Genomic DNA, 22,148 nt, shown 5'->3' with positions numbered 1-22,148 from the left:
ATATGCCCACACATTGGCATGATGAGCTGGCGTCTCTTGACTTTAAAGGCAACATCATACCCTACTCTTTACCTCTGTCTGTCTTATCAGTTTCATAGACAGGTTCAGTCCTTCCTCTTCCTCTCTTCTATTCCTCTGGCTTCGGCAGGAGTGGGAGGTGTTGCTAGGCGACAGGTTAGCTCCTTTCTTTCAAGAGGCAGAGTGAAGACCTTGATTCTCTCTGTGTAAAAATAAACAGCAGTGCGGAGAGAAAGAATCTTGAAATAGAGTATAAGCATACTTCAGCTGCACAAGAGGCCAATTACATTTTGTTTCTCAAAGTATTTTCTACAACTCTTCTTACTTTCAGTGCACTTGCAAAACTCTGATGGAAGAGCAGAATTAAAGTTGCACAGATGACTTTAGAATTAGCTCACCTGATTCCAAACATAATATGTGTTTAATGCATGGCATATTTTCTCATTTTAATCTTGAAAAGAATCTATTATTGGGTTGAAAAGACTAGATATTCCCATTCTTAAAATTGCGAAACTTCTCCATTTCCTGCATGGTTATTTTTGTCCACTGTGTGTAAAATCAGAGGAGGCTTCAGAGGTGGGCAGAGTCAACTCAGTCGTGCTCTCTGGGCACAGGCTAAATGACATCTTCCTGTTCCCAGCGACATACTGCTATAACAGAGGGATGTCATACTGGGCATTATTCATTTACTCACATCCGGCAGGCACTCGACTATTATCTTTTGCCCCTAGACGATCAGAAAATCCTGGTTGAAAATCTTTTGAAAACATTTTGGTAAGACCAACTTGCCTTTACCTTATGTATGTAATTTAGAATAATGAAGGAAATGCAATTAAAGACATACTTCCCCAAAAATAAAAAAAATTACAAATACTCAATCTCAAGCCATCTTTATTTAGATGAGTTTTTGTTTACAAGCAAAAACAGTCCAAAATTGTTTTAAATATGTTGTTGGATTTTGATGTGATATGACAACAGGAGATGGAATTCTTCACAGGAGGAAGAGTGACGGAGGCCAAAAGCCATTGTTTCATGTTAAAATGTTAAAATTATGGATTTTTTTTGTGGATTACTTGAGGATTATTGTGATGTTTGCACTCTCATTCTGACAGCATCCATTCCCTGCAGAGGAGCAATTTCGATTAAACTTTTACATATGCATTTGCATCTACTTTATGTACTGGAGATGACCACACATTTAACTTATCAGAATTTGACTCAATGGTGCTCATTGATTACGGCCAGTTTACCAGAAATGGGTTCCGAAGGAAACATCCTCAACAACAATGGTGTTCCATATTGTAATGTCAATTTCACCTCTTAAAACGGTTGGTTTTTCTGTTTAGAAGGCCCACAGAGTGATTCAGAAACACTGAAGCGTGCAAGGCTTTTTTATGTGGCTTTTTCTATAGTTTGTATGAATAGCCTGTGCTATTTGATATCATGATCAGATGTAGTGTCAAGATATCAAATAGCACAAGCTATTCATACAAACTATAGAAAAAGCCACAAAAAAGCCTTGCACGCTTTAGTGTTTCTTAATCACTCCGTGGGCCTTCTAAACAGAAAAACAAACCGTTTTAAGAGGTGAAATTTGTTAATGGATGACAACTGCCTTCTGTCTTCCTGATATTTACGCCATAGCCAAAAATTCTGTATTAACGTGATAAGAACATCTCTAATGTAAAGTTTGCTGAAAAGAACACCTGAAACCGGTCTAAGGTGGTCTCCCATCCTGGTTAAGCTTTCTGTTAGCTAGTTTAAAATGAGATTTGGCCTGGAAGAATCGTTTGTCTTTCCGAAACTAACAAAAAGCAGCTTTGTTTTGTTTAAGGGATAGCTTATCACGCATATATCATATATAACCCACTGTCCGTTATTCAACCCCTAATTACTGCTACTCAACCATTTTTGATCACGAAACACAAATGTTTGATTAAAAAGACTAAATTTGTCGCCGAAGACAGTAAATTCAGATTTGCGAATTGCGTTTGTCAGACTCTACCCATGGGCTATTTTTAGAAAAGCGAAATGACCAATTCGCGCGCGCTCCTCAAGCGCAACAGGTTTCAGAAACGTGCGCGTGCATCTGATGGACTGGTGAATGAGTGACGAACACATTTTGATTCCGTCTAAAATAGCATTTTAATTACAATTAAATAGTATTCATCTCAAAATGTTTAATTTTAATTACCGCTTGGTCATTTATCAATAATGAAAATGAAACGCATGATTTATTGCATCGTTGACTAACCGCAGCAAGCCACAAGGGTAACACTGTGCTAAATTTCCTAAAAGCACTGGTGTTTCTGCATGTTGCTAAAAATAGCTCACCTTCACTGAACAGGCTACTTCGCTTCCTCTTCAGAAAACGAATCGACTCGAATGGCAGAACCGCAGCGAGGGCTATGCACAGACTCTGCACTCGGCTTGTCGGACATTATGGACGGAACAAAGTGTCCAGAGAGGATGCAAAGAGGCGTCAAGCAGAGCTTGTGATATGAACGAGCAATTGTTTGACAGGTGTTTTAGGTTATTAAGGTGAGACCAGGGAGTGATTTCAAGTTTAACACCAGTTTGTAGTTTATAATTTGATTTGTGATCACAATTGATATTAGATAACAGAGAAATTGGACCATGTAGACCACATTTGAGAGTCGTTGACCTGTATTTTATATTTTTTTCATATAGGATTGCATGTTGAATTTTTTTTTTTAAATTAAATAGAGGCGATTAAAATATTTTTATCACAATGCACATTTTGTAATTTGTAATGTTTTCATGCAACTTAAACAATATATATATATATATATATATATATATATATATATATATATATATATATATATATATATATATATATATATATATATATATATATATATATAATGCTTCCCCGTTACAGTTGGCATTTTGATAGATAAGAGTCAATCATTAAAAAAATCTATTCAGTGAGTTATAGGCATGATGGCTAACCCTACCTGATGTCCATTTAATTCTTAAACTTGCTGTCTCATTCAGACTGCCCTTGTCAGGAGCATCAAAAGTTCATAATGAAGCAACCAATTACGTGTCCCCTATAACTGCGACTACAGGTTCTCAGTGAGCCATTGGCTCTTCCTCACAATGTCGCCTTACGCACACAAACTCATAAGAAATAACTCAATACAGCTGTTGTCCTTGTCTATGCTTGCCCATATTTCCCTTATAAAGACAGAGAGAAAGCATTTAATAATAATTAAACACATTTCTGTGTTTCACATGCACTGCTGCATTTAAAGTCACCATAAGCACTGCAGTGCATTGTCCCGTATGCCACTATAATCTGCCCTTTTATGAATGGAAATCCCTTGAAGAATTCATTCTGCTCACACAGTTTGCCAGATGTGGAAACTGACGCAAATAATGCAGCGATGAATGAAATTACAGCAGTAATGTCAGGGATTGAATCCGTGCTTCCATGCAAACCCTTTCTGCATCCATGCATGAACATGCAGTGGAAGACACTGGAATACAAGACAGAAATAATTTTCTGAATCATATCTCAACTCGGTCGGTTGGAGGCAATCAGCATGATGACTAGGGGAGAGTGCTCCTCTATTTCGTTCGTATGCAGCTCAGAAACAGAACCCCCCTTCTCTGTACACGTCTATACACCAGAGTGCGGTGACTCCCTCTACGTTTCACACTCTGTCCCCGCCCATTGCTCGGTTTTGTCCAAATCAGGCTTTTTGCGTCGCCGGAGCTCCCGATTTCAAGCCAACGTCATCAAAGCAGAGAGGGGATGCTGACGTCGGAGCAGAGTCAGAGCACGCGGTTTGGGAGGGGTGAGACGAGTGAGTTTCAGCATTGCTACACTGATATGAAACGTATAAATCCCCCCCGGCCCCCCTCCCCTTGCATTTTTTTTTACGTCGGTGTTGGCGCGTTGGGAGCCCCCCTACACTGGTGAAGCCCCAGCCTATATAAGTTACCGGCTTGCAATGCTACTACACCAGATTTACGGACTCCGGATATCTGGGCGAGAGACTGCTTCAGCAGCAGCGGACAGACTCAATCTCCGATCAGGAGGAAAGATCCATCCAGCTTCCCATCCACAGCCTGAGCCAGGCGCTGTGGCGGAACCGCGGGGGGACACCCGGGAAAGGCAGGTGAAAGGAGAAGAGCAGCCTTACTCTGAACAAGGGCTGAGATGACACACCTGTGAACGCGACTAAACTTTTTTGGGAAGGAGCCTCACACTTTTCTCAACTTCATCCGCAGTCAAAACTTTCAGCAAAGCTCAGAAAGAGTCCTCAGTGCTAACAGAATGTATCGGTCCACCAAAGGAGCGTCGAAAGCTCGAAGAGACCAGATAAACGCAGAGATTAGAAACCTGAAGGACTTGTTGCCTATCTCCGATGCGGACAAGTCTCGTCTCTCCTATCTTCATATCATGTCGCTGGCTTGTATGTACACGAGAAAGTCTGTCTTCTTCAGTCACGGTAAATATAATTTCAGTTATTTTGTAAAAACAGTTGACTAAAGGCCTTTTAAGTAATCCCTTAAAGCTTCATAGATCTGAGTTTGTGTTGAGGCAATACTTCATATTACGTTCTTGTTGCCGCGAGCTAAAGCAAACAGGTGCATCTTTATTATTTTTTTTTTTAACACTATGTGGGCTGCTCATGCTATAAAATAATGATAACAATTTATAAGACACAAAAGAACATTCACTTTAAACAGCGCTTTGAAACGATATTTCTCTCCATGGTGCTGAAACACAAACGCTGTCCATGGTGCTGAAATTAAAAACGTGCCATCGCATTTGTAGATGATCTTTGTTTTTGTTTTTTTTACTTTTCTTACAAATGAAATGTAATAGTTAATTCAGACTTAAAATTACTTCTTTCAGATACAGCTGCAGATAGCGGTGCTGAGGAAACTCCAGGATTCCTCACATTTCATGAACTGAATGAGTTGGTACAAATGATGCCAGGCTTTCTTCTGCTATTGACTGGAGAAGGGAAGCTACTGTACCTGTCAGACAGCGTCTCAGAGCAACTCGGACACTCAATGGTGAGTCAAGCAGACAAAAAAAGTTATTCTCATTAAATATTTATAGGCTTCCTCTCCCTTTCATCTCAAATTATTTCAGCCTATTCATAAGCAATATGAATGAAAAAGGAAGTTCACCTACAGTGTATTCTTTTTTGAATATTTAGGTAGATTTGGTCGCTCAAGGGGACAGTGTATACGACATAATAGACAGTGCAGACCACTTTATTATGAGGAGTAATTTGGTGCCTCCAACTTCACCTGAAACAGGTAAGATCTTTGAAAAAAAAGGCACGCAGATACATAATATATATCAGATTTCTAAGTGCTCATTATTTTCGTGCCTTTCCTCCTTAGATCGTCTGTTCCGCTGCAGATTCAACACCTCCAAGTCAGTGCGTAGGCAGAGTGCAGGCAATAAGCTTGTTTTAATCCGTGCCCGCTGCCTGTCACAAACTCCCAGCGAGTCTTCCCCAGGATCCTACTGGACTTCCAACCCAGTGTGGGTATGTTTCTGTACTCCTCTGGAGCCTCACACGTCCCGAAGTGGAACTGCCCCGGACAGAGAACCACCTTCATCTCCTGCACTAGAGAGCAGCTTCTTCCTGCCATATTTCCGTTCTCAGCACAGCCGTGACATGAGACTTCAGGAAGCACAAGATAGGTAAGGTTAAATGCTTTAGGTGTTTTCTCTAAAACAATGACATACCAATAATTATATGCTTCAAGAAAATTCTTAAATGTTTCCTTTTTTTCAACTTTCAGTGTGAATGTTTATTTGGGTGTAAATGTGGAGACTCTGCGGTCCCAATCTTGGTACAGCTTCCTGCATCCTCAGGATCTTTCACATGCCTCAGCTCAGCACTGCAGTCTATGTGAGTCTCATTCCTGAATGACTAAACACACAAAATTCAACCTTATTTGCTTGGTTAGGCCCAGCATGAGCACTCTTTTAGCTTACAGTTGCCTATCAACATTTGACCCTCACAGACAACAATACATAGTAATGTGTATCTGCTGTAAAAAAAAAAGCACTTCTGACCACCTGCCAAGACATGACATAAAAACCTTACAAGAAGTTGAATATGTTTTGACTTACCAATCTTTTTTTCACAGTGAGAGAGGGAGGAGAGGGCAGGGCTGAAATGGTGGTTCGTGTAGAGACTGTGGATCACTCATGGGTCTGGCTTTACATGGTCTTGCAGCTGGAAACTGGGGAAATTCCTATTGTCAGTAACAATTACATTATCAGGTAAGACTCATCATATATCTGAAAAGTCCAGACTAATAAACAAAGCTCAAACAAGTAAGAATTTCATTAATTTTGTGTCTTTTTCTCTTTGCCACAGTGAGACAGAGGCTTGGTCAGTCAGACAGCAGCTGAGCTCTGAACAAACCCAGCTCTCCTTGGTGCTGGGCTCAAGCACTTCCCAACAAGAAAGCCTAAGCTTACAGAGTCCAGAAACACTCTCAAGCCCTGACCAAGTGTTTACACCAGGAAGCAGTGGCCTCTCCGGTCAGTCATTTGACTTTAGCACAGCCGCATGCAGTGCAGGATCTACTGAGGAGCAAGGTGGCAGCTCCTCAATGGAGCCTGCACAACTGGAGAGTGGCCCACGTTCCAGTCTCTCCTCTTTGGAAGAGGAGAGCTTCTTCCAACATGAGCCCAGCATACCTGTGGCCAGTCCTGCCTCTGCATCATCTCCAATTCCAGTTACGGTTGCAACAGTGTCTGACTTGGACTTCCTCACTCAGAATATTCTGCTGCCACCTGCATTCCAGATAGATCCTCCTTTACCAGCATTGCCCCTTCCTCTTCCCCCTGTGCCTACCTCCCAGGCCCAACAGACCAAGGAGTTTGTGTGCACACCCCCATACACACCTCAACTAGGTGGAAGCAATTTCCCCTTCGGGGAACCTCATTTTAGCTTTGATCCTACTGGGGCTACCTCACCACCTCCTCTTGCTCCAACTGCAACAGTAACAACGACGATGGCTCCATCTCTTTCTCCATCTGCGCCAACGAACCCACAAAGCAGCCCACCTCCCCCTACGACAACACTCTCAACTATTTTGCCTCTCACAATAACATCTCCAACCACAGAGATCCTGTTCCCAGTGGAGCCTTGCAGTGGGTCGCTCTATGAGAAACTCCCTCCTACTCCTGACAGTCCAGGAGATGGTGACTGCACAGTTATGACTTTACCAGAAGTCCGTGGTCCGCTGTATGTTGACGTCCCCCATGGGCCACTACCTTACCCACCAGAAGGTCTTCTCACACCTGAAGCCTCACCTGGAAAACAGCCTAGTTTACCCTTCTTCTCCTCACTACGTGAGAGAGAAAAAGAGAGAACGGAGATTTCACTTTTAGCCCAACACATCAGCACACTAGTAGAGGGCTTCTACCTAGATCCACTCCTGACCAAGCTGGTTCCTTCCACCATTTCTGAACGCTCCCAGTCTCCATCTCTTGATTCTGCGGGACCTGATTCAATCCCACTGTTGGGTGAATTCTACCCACTCAAGTCCTGGAAAGGCCTGGACCTGCCCATCTTCCCTGATGATGACTCTCTGTTTGAGGAGAGTGTCTTGGAGACCCTTCTGCAGGACCTCACATCCTCTCCTCCCCTCTCACCGACATCCTCTTCCTCTTTTCACTCCAGTCCTCCCTCCTCCCCCTCTACTCCTGAGTGCTGGTGCCCACCCTTGCATTTTGACGGGGTCTCTGCTCTGAGTACCAGTCACTTCTGTAGCGTCCAATTGGCGCAATGTAACAATGAGGCCGGGCGAGGGGCTATGATGTCGTCAGTCAACACAGGCAACATGGCAGATGGGAAGGCGGCAGGCGAAGTTGCCATGGAGACAGAGGCAGCATCATCGCCTCTGTTCACGGGCATACCAACATCTCCACCACTGCAACTGACTGCCTCCCCCACCTCCCCAGTTTTGTTGCCTGTCTCCTCACCTGTCAGCCCCGCATCGCCCGGCCTGCCCTGCGCCCAGTCCCTCCTCGAGGAGCTGGCCGCCCTGGAACCCATGTTTGGGGCAGGTGCCTCGATCGCCCCCGGCCTGGGGCAACAACCTGAGTTGTATCAACTCCAAAGTCATGCACCGCAACAGTGCTTCCGCAAAGGTAAGCAACTTAACCTTTTTCCGATAATTTTGCTTTGTTGTAATTTTTTTCAAACTGAGTAACTGTTAATTTTTTAAACATTTTGTCCCTGTTCTTTCTTTTTATCTTTCAGATGGGAGTGGAAGTGATCCTCCGTTCTAAAATAAGTCTGTGACTTACTTCATTAAGTATGGCATATTGTCATATTTCATGGAGCTACTTTTGCTGAAAAGTGAATTTAAATTAACTGTATAAATATATACATAATGTATATAATGGCAAAAAAACTTGAACTTCCTCAAATCCACTGAGAGTAAATCGTTACATTCACAATTGTTCATCTAATTATCCATTCATGTTAATAATAGTGCAACCCTTTGGTAGCAATTGAATATAATAGTCTTTGACAAGTCCTAAGAGGACTAAGAGGTCGGTTTATGTCATTCTGCTATAATGTAACATGAGCTTATATGAGTGAGAGTTACAGCTCTGACATTGTAAGTTTAAACTGACTTACAGACATGCATTTGTATTCACTTGTAGTGAAAAAAACTCAGTTGTGAACTTTGCGGACATGAAAAAAAGCTTTCAGCAAGAAGCAACAGATAACTGATAGCTCAGTGCTTGTCATCCAGCATCACACACACAAATCCCAATGTGTGGAAAGTATTTACATAATGATCAATATTTGGTCATTTAAAAAAATTACCAGTTTCTAAAAGTATCAATATCAGCATGTTTCCAACATCTGATTAACTTATCTCTCCAATCTTCCATTTCAGTAACTGTAATGTCAGAGACAGTATTATAAATTACATAATTCAGACTACCTTGGGCTTTTGAGTTTGTGGATGCAATTCTTGGACATATCATTTCAAATGTGTTTCAATGTAATGTACAAATGTGAACAAATTCCACTTTGTGTGCAAGACAAATCAAGTTTTCAAATTGTTCTCCTACTGGCCGGTGGATACAAGCTGCAGTGGAAGCTGCCATGGAGAAGGACAAAATATTGTGCATGGCTTTGCATGCATGGACATTACTGGACTTATTTCTAGCTATCACTGAGTGACGGAGTAACAAATCCATTCAACTGGCTACTCCATTGGGCATGGCTAGAAGGAATTGCACTGGACTTTTGCAGCATCAATATTTGTAATGCTTGCAATCTGCTTAAACTCTTGAGTGCCTGGCACATCAAGAAGTTGCAGACCCAAGAGAAACAGCACCTTTATTCAATGAATACCACGGTGACATCGTAACTTTGCTGTCTGCGGTGTGGAGTGGTGACAAAGACTGTGTGAATGATCGATTCTTCTTTTTTGAGAGGGGTTAAAAAAACTAAGCAAAGTTTTGTTTTAAAAAATGAGCGAGAAAATACAGATGGGGTTCTATTTCTATTCAGTTACTTATCGACACGGGTTGAGAATGATAATAATTCCCATGGTGTCGACATGCTAACGTAGAGTTGTCTACGGTCAAGTAAAGGATTGATTCCTATGTTCTAGCTATTTACATGCTAAGTTTAAAAATATTAATAATTTTATTGTATGTATGCTGAAATACAGGGTGCTTGGTGCACGTGCCTCTAGCTAGGCATGATGCGGAATGGTTAAAGATTGTAATCATTTGTACATTTGTACAAACAACGGTCTGTACATATCAGAGACATTTCTATCTTATGAGATGAAAAACATACTTGACATATGCTATTTATGAAGACTGGACATTGTGGATCAGTGTTCTTTTGTGTCGCTGATAAGTGTATTTGGTCATCAAAACAGAGGCATTTATATTAAAGTGCACTTAAAAGAACTCATGTGTCAGTTTCTAGTTTCTCCCAATGCCTTCACATTCGCTAACCACTATCCTTTCCTCGCTGCCATTCCTCCATCACCCATGTTGCTGTATCCCTTCGTTTCCCCGGAGCGCGGACTGCTCAGCAACAGCTCTGACGCACACTCACGATGAGACGCTATCTGACTCAGACTGACGCACACACTTGACATAGAGGCGCTCGCACAGACCGCCAGCTTCCCGCTTTGACGCACTCACGTACTGAATGCCACACGCACGTAGCCCCCCCCCCTTTTTTTTTTCTCTCAGCCCACACTCAATGTACCTGCTATTTTGACGTCGTATGACGCGTTATCAGACTCCATATATGGGCTTTCCTGCTCAGAGGCACCAATTTTAGTTCCCCCCTCCCTTTCCTCACAGCATCCTTCCCAATAAGGAGAGAGAGAGAGGAGAGCCGTGTTGCTATGCTAATGAATTTAATGCACAAGGGCCATTCAGCCAATTAAAGCAACCGATGTTAAGTCAACAAAAGATGTAATTCAAAGCCTCCTCCCAATTCTAGCTCTTTTATGTAAAGCACAATCCCCACTACCTATTTTCTCTTTCTCCATCTTTCCTTCTATTTTTAGACAGACACAATGTACCTTGGGGAGCTTAAATATAATCAAGCATCATAAGTATAGTTACCATCTGCCATAAAAGAGTAGAACAGAGCAGTGCGTCAGCATGTGAACATTTTGTTCCAGCCTCTTATTGCTCCCCCATTGCAGCTTATTGAGACTAAACGGTATCACAGAAACCCAGATTGGCTCTCTTACACCATCTGGTGTCAAATAGAATGCATCTCTGTAGTAATCCTAATAATAGAGCATCCTAAAATTAGGATAACAGCATTTGTTAACCATAAACTTGTACAATGGGGAAAATTACACCCCATAAGCCATCTATTTTATTTCACAAATCCATGCTTACAATGTACAGAAAGATCACTGAACACTGATTTATTTTTTTCAATCTGCGTATATCTGAAAATTACTATTTTTAGTTGCACGGTCAAATAAAAACTACAGTAAATCAATAAAATAAAAACTACAAAATTGAACAGCCACTAGATGCATAGATAGAAAATATAACTTCTTCATATTGGACTTGCTGAGTGTCTGAGTGGATGGTCCCTGGGTCTGTTTTTCAAAAAATAATTTATGTATGCAAATTGTATAATATAATATAATATAATATAATATAATATAATATAATATAATATAATATAATATAATATAATATAATATAATATAATATAATATAATATAATATAATATAATATAATATAATATAATATAATATATATATGGTACATATTTCTATGAATTGTGCAGTTTATTCTTATATTGTATTTTCAGAAAGCTTTGGAATATTTATCCTCTCCCTAAATCTCTCACTACCGAAACAGTAATAATAATTTAATTAGAAAGGTTATTTTAATCTATTACGATTTTGATTTAATCTACATTGGAAAAATATATAAGATATATATAAAAGATTTGTCGTATTTTGAATCAAATTTTTCTTTGTAAAAGGCAAAAAGTCGATCAAAATTTGATTTCAAAGTTAAGGATTCATCAGTTTGAATATTGAACCAAAAGTATTATAGCATCTAAGTTGATATTTCACTTTATTTTTGACAAAACATCCCACTTTTCTGTAGTGACTGAACATTTTCGGTAGTGACAGTAATGCTTTGGTAGCGACCACAAATCATTACAGAATTTTAAGTCACAAACTAAAACACTACTAAAATGTGCTAAAATACAAAAAAAATGTCATAACTGTACAATTAATTTTTTATTTCCCCCAAATATGAGGATTATGTGTTCCTTTTTGTCACTCCCAAAAAAACGATGACATGTTTCGGTCATGACAGTTCTATGGATAACTCCCAAAAACAAATATGTCATTACCAAAACTCGGTAGCGACTGTTTTGGTAGTGAAAACTTTAGATACTTTTAAACATAGCTCAAAGATACTAATCAGCACATGGTTAGCTATCACAGTTCTCAACAGTGGTAAACATATTACATAACATTTTGTTTTTAAAAACTCAAAAAAACAGTGTGTTTAATTGCAGAAGAAAAGGTGTTCGGTAGTGACGTTCCTTAAAGTTGCACACAGATATTTCAGACTTTTGAACACATTTACCTCAAAATGATGGGGGCTTTGTGCACACCTTGTAGCTATGAGAGATGGGGACACAGGCATATTTCCTGAGCATAAATTTAAGGGTGTAGTTAAAATCATTCTTGGTCAATGGACTAACACATACACTGTTTCGGTAGTGACATGAAAAATGCTGGACACATTATTATTATTATTTTACTTTTTGAACTTCACTTTTTAAAAGCACCAAAAAGATACTTTTAAAATCAACAATGAAATAATAATAATAATAATAATAATAATTTTCTAATTTTCATAAATTTAGAGATTAGGGTTCGGCACAGCCACCTCCCAATTGAAATTACCCAATAAATGATGATTTTATACTAATATTTTTAATATTATCATGGGTTTTAATAGATAATAGAATGATAGTAAACATCTAAGATTTGAATACTAAAGTGCTTTTTAAAAGTGTTTTTTGGTTGTAGGACATCAGTTTGCAGTACTGTAGAATGGCTCGTACAGCAAACAGAGAAGATATTAGTAGGTACATACAATGTACCTAAATGCCCCCTTGTGGAAATATACAATACACACACAATGGAAAGTGGAAGTCTGAACTGAACTTATACCGAACAGACAGTAGTAGTTGGCCTAATACTTTCTCAGAACTAGACCACTCTAAACGTATAGAGGAGTGACTTCCTTTCATGGCTTTTTTGATTGTGACATGGCATGTATCATGAAACTCAGCACACCAGTTGTGGGCTGGCATGATTTTCATTTATGTTATCACACAGCTATGTAATGATAATGATGACACTCCGGTTTGTCTCTTTAAAAAGCTAAAGAACTGATTGCATTCAGTATGCAGAAAGACATCTGAAGTTAGTAGAGGCGGCTGACAAAGGTTAGTTCACATGAAAGTAAAGCCACTCACTGGGGCTTGAAGACCATCAGTCAGAAGCCAAGATCAGAGGAGAAGCATCTGAGAAATTTGTCTCAGATTTTAGACAAAAGCACCTAGTTACGCCTGTTTGAAAATGATATGCACACAGGGACACAGATCAGGCTAAAGGCTCACATTTTGGATCACACTCCATCCAGGATTTAGAGGAGGGAGTTACACTCACCAATGGATGATTATCTGTGTCTGTTAGCATCCCACAACAATGCAGTGCCACCATGTGGACATTCCTTCAGTGAATTAAATAGCAATTTTATAAAAAGTCCAAAGAATTAAATGTTATGCCTTTATAATAAAATAGGGGCTCAGATTTAGTAATTAAGAAAGCAGTACAACAAGGATCCATTTATTAAAATCAATTAACTGCAGTTTTTATTAAATTAACAGTGAAAAATACTTCTAAAGCATTTATTCATTTCAGTTTGTTCATTTCAACATGTAGCCTACTAATACATTTTGAAATGTAGAAAATACATATTTTAATATTATTTAAAAAACCTGAGCTAACATGGAATGAAGAACTGCATTTTTATTAACTAACGCTGACAAAGAATAAGAAATAGCCTACTGTAACAAATGTATGGCTCATTGTTAGTTAATAAATTAACTAATGTTAACTAATGGGACCTTATTCTAAAGTGAAAGTATTATTCATTCTCCAGTGAGAAACCCAGTGGAAACAAAATGAAAAACAATATGGAAATTATGGAATGAAAAAGATTTCCATGTAAAGATTCATATTTATGCTGAGACAGCGGACTTTTATAAAATGCTAAGAGAAATGCATGGGTAGGCTACAGTACACAAAATATATAATAGGTATCAGAATACATTCAGATGAGGACACTTAATCAAACTGCTAATTAAAAGCAAAGGAGCAGTCTGGATAGATAAAAAAAGAAAAAAAAAGAAAATTCATTTTCTTCATTTTATGAAGCATGCTGAATTACTAATATAACCCCCCTTGACCCGTTTTGTTAGTGCCCCCCCCCCCCCCCACACACACATAATAAATAAATAAATGGGAAAGCAAGAAGAAAAATGCATTATCCTATGTATTCAGTATAATCACGATATGACATATTTCAACATCTACCTTCTAAATAAATTGAAGCACATCTAGAAGTAAATCAATCAATCAATTAAGTTGCAGCAAGAGTTTCCAGTAAATGAGGTCTCATTTTAACATTCGACTAACCTGGAAAGTCTTTTCCATGAAGTCTTCACTTGAGTGTCTCAATCTTGAAATTGCTGCCCATTTGGTTACATTCATCCTCTTGAGTTCTTTGAAGTGAAGCAGACATTATCTGCAGCTCAAATTGCATCTTAGCATCAATTCAGCTAATGTGGAGCAAGCTTCTTCTAATGTTTGGTATTTCTAAGAAAATTGTTCAAATGTAGACATATTCAAGAAGTAGGCCTAAATTCTTTCTACAATTTTACATGTAGTTCCATACTGCAAATAAATATTCATACTGAAATTTACGTGAACGAGTCTGTTGCCTACTGTTTAAAGCTACAGATTTATTGCATATATATAAAATGATTTTGTTATTTTGTACTGTTGGTCCCCTAATAATGTCATCAATATTTTGGCATCAAAAAACATAATAGTCCTGTTTTTAACTCCCCTCATGTGAATGCTCTGTTTGAATAGGTGTGGCAGATTGTAGACTAGGAAGTAAAGGAAAACTTCTATGATTGGCTAATGTTTTACAGCCTACATTCTCCATAGATGGACACTGCTGTGATTTAAGTTAAAACGCATAAATACTCATTATGTAGTAAATGATCTGTAACAGACGTGACTAAATAAAACCAGTTAATGTTGCTCATACTTGTGTGGTGCGACAAATTGTGCAATGCCTGTAAATGCATCTGCGGTAAATTTAAGGGAACAAAGAACCAAGTTCTTACTGATGCGGTCTGGAACTTCATTAAAAATAAGTTCATCCACTCTTTCCTTATGTTGTGATCAGAAGGAAGGCAATGCAAACACTGTTTTTCCTCAACTTGCCATTGCACAGCGTCTTATATTTCTTATTCGCCCGTTTCTTTATTTAAACAACATGCAAGAATTGATGGACGGGTCTAGACAGGCAATGACGTAGAAGCAGGTGTTGATCTTCTTCTTTGAGGCAGTGTTTAGTCACATTGTGACATCATAGAGTTGTCCATTTAACAGAGTTGTCCATTCCACATGTCGTGTTGGCAGAATGGCTTCAATACAAGCTGTTTTTAGACTAACAAGAAAGTTTTGTTTTTATTGTACAGTGACCTCTTATATGTGAAAATATCAAGGGAATTTTGGTTTCTCAGTTCATGGCCCCTTAAAAACAGTTTTGTGGAATTTAAAAAAAATATGTTTATTTTTCAGCTGAATAATTGTCATGTTGTTAAGAGGTTAAACTACAGTATGAATCCACTAAACACACTGTACCTCTCCCAGCCTCATTTTCATTCCTATTAAAAAAGAAACATTGCGCTAGCCTGACTAAAGTCGGTGCTATATTTTTGCAAGTACTGCTCACTGCAGAGCCAAATTAACTCCAGCTCCACCTCTCTGGATATCCAGCTCCACCTCTGTGTGAACTAATGGGTGAAGTTAGGGTGTGGTTGGGTGTCTAGTTCCACCCATTACATACAGAGAGGGGGCGATAGAGCTCCATCTTCTCCTATTTGTCTCTGCAACAAGCACCATCTCCATGTGGGGTCCTGTATATTGTACTTTCTGCAATATTCAGAAGTTAGTGTAGTGTGAGGTTCACTACAGGTGTATAATAATGAAGAGGGGTTGAATTACATAACACCAAATCTCATTTGTATAGCAAAAACGCACTGCGGATCTTACAAGACCACATGACCGTGTCTGGAAAAGACTCTAAACCCCTAAAGGGCTTATGTGAGATTCTGCACTTTGACAAGCTTCATCTAATGCATAAGATACAGATTGTGATGTTCTTTGCCCTCTACAAACACCAAATATAACAGCCATCTCTTGATAAGAGCATCAAAGCGGGGGGGCGTGGGGGGGATTGTGGTTGGGGACAAGAGGCCAGATGAGAAATCACATCCTTTTTATGTTATCATCTCTCGTCCTTCTCTGTTCTTGTGAAATTGCAGTCAGCGACATGGAGAACACTCTGTCACTGAAGCCTGGATAGTGTGCGGTCACCACAATCTTCAAATCAGAGACAGTCTACTGTGGTACTCACTGAGAAAAAAATCTCTGCCCTTCATTCACTTTCGACAAGCGTTTGGAAAACAATCACAAATGCACTTGACTTTAAGGAAAGTGATTTGACAGTGCTTGTAAAGTCACTGGGTCAGACGGGCTACTCAATCACAGACCAAATTACATCCATTATACATTTTCCCTTTGCCTACACAGCCTGACACTTCCAAGGTTTCTTTCCCAAGCTATATCTCAATAGTCAAGTCTGTATCCCAACATACCATTGTGATGTTTATGTTTATATATATATACAGTATTGTTCAAAATAATAGCAGTACAATGTGACTAACCAGAATAATCAAGGTTTTTAGTATATTTTTTATTGCTACGTGGCAAACAAGTTACCAGTAGGTTCAGTAGATTGTCAGAAAACAAACAAGACCCAGCATTCATGATATGCACGCTCTTAAGGCTGTGCAATTGGGCAATTAGTTGAAAGGGGTGTGTTCAAAAAAATAGCAGTGTCTACCTTTGACTGTACAAACTCAAAACTATTTTGTACAAACATTTTTTTTTTCTGGGATTTAGCAATCCTGTGAATCACTAAACTAATATTTAGTTGTATGACCACAGTTTTTTAAAACTGCTTGACATCTGTGTGGCATGGAGTCAACCAACTTGTGGCACCTCTCAGCTGTTATTCCACTCCATGATTCTTTAACAACATTCCACAATTCATTCACATTTCTTGGTTTTGCTTCAGAAACAGCATTTTTGATATCACCCCACAAGTTCTCAATTGGATTAAGGTCTGGAGATTGGGCTGGCCACTCCATAACATTAATTTTGTTGGTTTGGAACCAAGACTTTGCCCGTTTACTAGTGTGTTTTGGGTCATTGTCTTGTTGAAACAACCATTTCAAGGGCATGTCCTCTTCAGCATAGGGCAACATGACCTCTTCAAGTATTTTAACATATGCAAACTGATCCATGATCCCTGGTATGCGATAAATAGGCCCAACACCATAGTAGGAGAAACATGCCCATATCATGATGCTTGCACCTCCATGCTTCACTGTCTTCACTGTGTACTGTGGCTTGAATTCAGAGTTTGGGGGTCGTCTCACAAACTGCCTGTGGCCCTTGGACCCAAAAAGAACAATTTTACTCTCATCAGTCCACAAAATGTTCCTCAATTTCTCTTTAGGCCAGTTGATGTGTTCTTTGGCAAATTGTAACCTCTTCTGCACATGCCTTTTTTTTAACAGAGGGACTTTGCGGGGGATTCTTGAAAATAGATTAGCTTCACACAGACGTCTTCTAACTGTCACAGTACTTACAGGTAACTCCAGACTGTCTTTGATCATCCTGGAGGTGATCATTGGCTGAGCCTTTGCCATTCTGGTTATTCTTCTATCCATTTTGATGGTTGTCTTCCGTTTTCTTCCACGTCTCTCTGGTTTTGCTCTCCATTTTAAGGCATTGGAGATCATTTTAGCTGAACAGCCTATCATTTTTTGCACCTCTTTATAGGTTTTCCCCTCTCTAATCAACTTTTTAATCAAAGTACGCTGTTCTTCTGAACAATGTCTTGAACGACCCATTTTCCTCAGCTTTCAAATGCATGTACAACAAGTGTTGGCTTCATCCTTAAATAGGGGCCACCTGATTCACACCTGTTTCTTCACAAAATTGATGACCTCAGTGATTGAATGCCACACTGCTATTTTTTTGAACACACCCCTTTCAACTAATTCAACTAATTGCCCAATTGCACAGCCTTAAGAGCGTGCATATCATGAATGCTGGGTCTCATTTGTTTTCTGAGAATCTACTGAACCTACTGGTAACTTGTTTGCCACGTAGCAATAAAAAAATATACGAAAAACCTTGATTATTCTGGTTAGTCACATTGTACTGCTATTATTTTGAACAATACTGTATATATATATATATATATATATATATATATATATATATATATATATATATATATATATATATATATATATATATATATATATATATATATATATATATATTGCTGTTAATTTTACTCACCCTCAGGCAATCCTGAACAGATCTGGAGAAATTTAGCATCACTTCACAATGGTTCCTCTGCAGTGAATGGGTGCCGTCAGAATGAGAGTCTAAACAGCTGATAAAAATCACAGTAATCCACATTACTTAAACATTTCTTCTGGCTGAAATACAAATCCTCTAGCCATAATATTTATTTCTTTAGGGAAAATGTTGTCTCATCTGAATCAGGAGAAATATTGAGGCTCAAGCACGGTTTAAAATTCGATTTTGATGCGAGATGAGATGACAACAGAAGACACATTATTATGGATTATGAACTCAGATACACTGGATAATGCCTTGATGGATTTGTTCCTTACAAACAAGCAGCTTTCCGCTTAACAAAATATGGATTACTGTGATATATTTATCAGCTATTTGGATTCTTCTTCTGACGGCACCCATTCACTGCAGAGGATCCACTGGTGAGCAAGTGATGTAATGCTAAATTTCTCCAAATCTGTACTGATGAAGAAACAAACTACTACATCTTGGATGACCTGAGAGTGAGTACATTTTCAGCAGGTTTTCATTTTTGTGCGAACTATTCCTTTAATGCCTTTATACAGTATTGTTCAAAATAATAGCAGTACAATGTGACTAACCAGAATAATCAAGGTTTTTCGTATATTTTTTTATTGCTACGTGGCAAACAAGTTACCAGTAGGTTCAGTAGATTCTCAGAAAACAAATGAGACCCAGCATTCATGATATGCACGCTCTTAAGGCTGTGCAATTGGGCAATTAGTTGAATTAGTTGAAAGGGGTGTGTTAAAAAAAATAGCAGTGTGGCATTCAATCACTGAGGTCATCAATTTTGTGAAGAAACAGGTGTGAATCAGGTGGCCCCTATTTAAGGATGAAGCCAACACTTGTTGAACATGCATTTGAAAGCCGAGGAAAATGGGTCGTTCAAGACATTGTTCAGAAGAACAGCGTACTTTGATTAAAAAGTTGATTAGAGAGGGGAAAACCTATAAAGAGGTGCAAAAAATGATAGGCTGTTCAGCTAAAATGATCTCCAATGCCTTAAAATGGAGAGCAAAACCAGAGAGACGTGGAAGAAAACGGAAGACAACCATCAAAATGGATAGAAGAATAACCAGAATGGCAAAGGCTCAGCCAATGATCACCTCCAGGATGATCAAAGACAGTCTGGAGTTACCTGTAAGTACTGTGACAGTTAGAAGACGTCTGTGTGAAGCTAATCTATTTTCAAGAATCCCCCGCAAAGTCCCTCTGTTAAAAAAAAGGCATGTGCAGAAGAGGTTACAATTTGCCAAAGAACACATCAACTGGCCTAAAGAGAAATGGAGGAACATTTTGTGGACTGATGAGAGTAAAATTGTTCTTTTTGGGTCCAAGGGCCACAGGCAGTTTGTGAGACGACCCCCAAACTCTGAATTCAAGCCACAGTACACAGTGAAGACAGTGAAGCATGGAGGTGCAAGCATCATGATATGGGCATGTTTCTCCTACTATGGTGTTGGGCCTATTTATCGCATACCAGGGATCATGGATCAGTTTGCATATGTTAAAATACTTGAAGAGGTCATGTTGCCCTATGCTGAAGAGGACATGCCCTTGAAATGGTTGTTTCAACAAGACAATGACCCAAAACACACTAGTAAACGGGCAAAGTCTTGGTTCCAAACCAACAAAATTAATGTTATGGAGTGGCCAGCCCAATCTCCAGACCTTAATCCAATTGAGAACTTGTGGGGTGATATCAAAAATGCTGTTTCTGAAGCAAAACCAAGAAATGTGAATGAATTGTGGAATGTTGTTAAAGAATCATGGAGTGGAATAACAGCTGAGAGGTGCCACAAGTTGGTTGACTCCATGCCACACAGATGTCAAGCAGTTTTAAAAAACTGTGGTCATACAACTAAATATTAGTTTAGTGATTCACAGGATTGCTAAATCCCAGAAAAAAAAATGTTTGTACAAAATAGTTTTGAGTTTGTACAGTCAAAGGTAGACACTGCTATTTTTTTGAACACACCCCTTTCAACTAATTCAACTAATTGCCCAATTGCACAGCCTTAAGAGCGTGCATATCATGAATGCTGGGTCTTGTTTGTTTTCTGACAATCTACTGAACCTACTGGTAACTTGTTTGCCATGTAGCAATAAAAAATATACTAAAAACCTTGATTATTCTGGTTAGTCACATTGTACTGCTATTATTTTGAACAATACTGTACCTTTTGCTTGCATTTAGCTGATAACAGCTGGGCAATATTATGGTTTACATTTTGCAACAATATAAGCAATCAAGCGTTTATTATATGCTACATTATATATCACTTTATGTGATATCATGATAAGTGTATATATGCAGGTAAAGGTTGTATTATAAGCTAAAGCTGTTAATGTTTGCGAATAGAATGCTGCAGCTGTGACGTCAAAACCCAGAAGACTAATTCGTCTTGGGTTCCCTTGAGATTTTCCTATGGGTTTTTATAAAGGGAGTTTCAAATCCATGAATAAAATAAGGTGTGTGGTAAACTGCACACACTCACACCCCAATCGGTCTTACATAGATTATAAACATATGTTTTTTAAAAGAAACATAACTGCTTAAAAAAATTCATGTTTTCATTATGGGTGTGTATAATTTACTATGTAGAGCAAAACATCCAAGTATTGTACATTTGTATTTACCACAGATCTTAATTATTGTAAAAATAAATCTGAACAGAGCCCAAATCTACATGTACAGAACCCCAAAGCTAAATACGTACATATAGTGTTAAAAATATCCTTATTTGTCAATGCATTTCAGCCTTTGTCACAGTGTTGCCAAAGGGCAATCTACTTCAGCAAAGATGTCAGAAGACACAGCAGCTATAAAAAACCCTGTACTTTTACCCAGAGATAGTTAGGAGAGATGGGTAAGCCGATGGATGTGAGAAAGAGTAGGTGAAAGTGGCTCAGAGGCCTAAAAAAAGCCTGTAGGAGGCAGAGAAAAAAAAAAGGGAGAGTGGGGGAGGTACAGAGTAGTCAGGAGGCAGGACAGATTCAACAATGAGAGATACTGAGAAAAAAATAGACTTCAGTAGATCTGGATGCAAATGAGCTGCATTTTATTAGAAAAACACATCCATGTGAACGGGGGTTTCGTATTGATAAACAACTTTAGCACACAGCAGCTCTTCATTTCTTCTTAACTGCTGCTGCTGCCTCAGCGGCTGCTGCCTCGGCTTCTGCCTTCAGTCTCTCCTCACGCTCTCGGAGAAACTCCCCGTACTCTTCTGGTGACAGGCTGACAGAGGGATGACAGGAGAGGAGAGGGGGAGTATCGTGAGGGTGACAGAGAAGACGGAGATTAGAGGCATATCAACAAATACATCTACATTACATTTCAAACATTTCTAGCCATCGATTGAAATGCAAGGCGAGCATTGCGGTTCCCTCATGCACAAATGATGGGTCTGGGCATTTATGCCTCAGTGAAATGGTTCATTTATTAAAGAGGTTCGGTTTAAGAAAAGACACGACTCTGCTAAGAGAACGGGCTGCTTTTTTTGCCTGTCTAAATGTTGGCAAATTTCACTGGCTCAATGACATTTGATGTCGCAGAGATTGAGGATATAGAAAAGGCTCGGGTAGCTGTCAAGCAAACACTCCTCTAATGAATAGTTTCAGTACATGAGATAGCAGCATCCCTTACAATTTCTCAGCGTTATTAAGGCATTAATTATACAAAACATGAATTTTATGATTCATTTTAAAAGGCTGCAGATCAAGCGCAATTCTTAACAGTGAGAAATGACATATAATTCCAAACGAGCAC

The 22,148-nt window shown here is 39.0% G+C and overlaps 2 protein-coding genes across 3 annotated transcripts in view; one reads left to right on the top strand and one right to left on the bottom strand.

Annotated features, from left to right (window-relative positions):
* The first annotated feature begins 3,999 nt into the window (after positions 1-3,999).
* Positions 4,000-9,980, top strand: LOC127970935 (neuronal PAS domain-containing protein 4A). The gene is made up of 8 exons (XM_052573649.1): positions 4,000-4,502; positions 4,913-5,076; positions 5,223-5,325; positions 5,413-5,719; positions 5,821-5,930; positions 6,172-6,307; positions 6,405-8,188; positions 8,301-9,980. Exons 1-8 carry the CDS (start codon positions 4,328-4,330, stop codon positions 8,327-8,329), a joined length of 2,808 nt encoding a protein of 935 aa, XP_052429609.1. The 5' UTR covers positions 4,000-4,327; the 3' UTR covers positions 8,330-9,980.
* Positions 9,981-21,421: 11,441 nt separating this feature from the next.
* The window catches only part of LOC127971876 (39S ribosomal protein L11, mitochondrial), a 31,754-nt gene continuing 31,027 nt past the window's right edge, over positions 21,422-22,148 (bottom strand). For both annotated transcript variants that reach the window (XM_052575153.1, XM_052575154.1), the window contains exon 6: positions 21,422-21,617. In XM_052575153.1, coding sequence (XP_052431113.1) covers positions 21,509-21,617 — 109 coding nt within the window. In that variant the 3' untranslated portion in view covers positions 21,422-21,508. The remainder of the gene's footprint in view (positions 21,618-22,148) is intronic.

This window comes from Carassius gibelio, chromosome B14 (assembly GCF_023724105.1).
Source record: "Carassius gibelio isolate Cgi1373 ecotype wild population from Czech Republic chromosome B14, carGib1.2-hapl.c, whole genome shotgun sequence".
In the NCBI taxonomy this organism is placed as follows: Eukaryota; Metazoa; Chordata; class Actinopteri; order Cypriniformes; family Cyprinidae; genus Carassius; species Carassius gibelio.
Note: the sequence above shows the minus strand (reverse complement) of the source record. Positions and strands in the feature narration are given on the sequence as shown.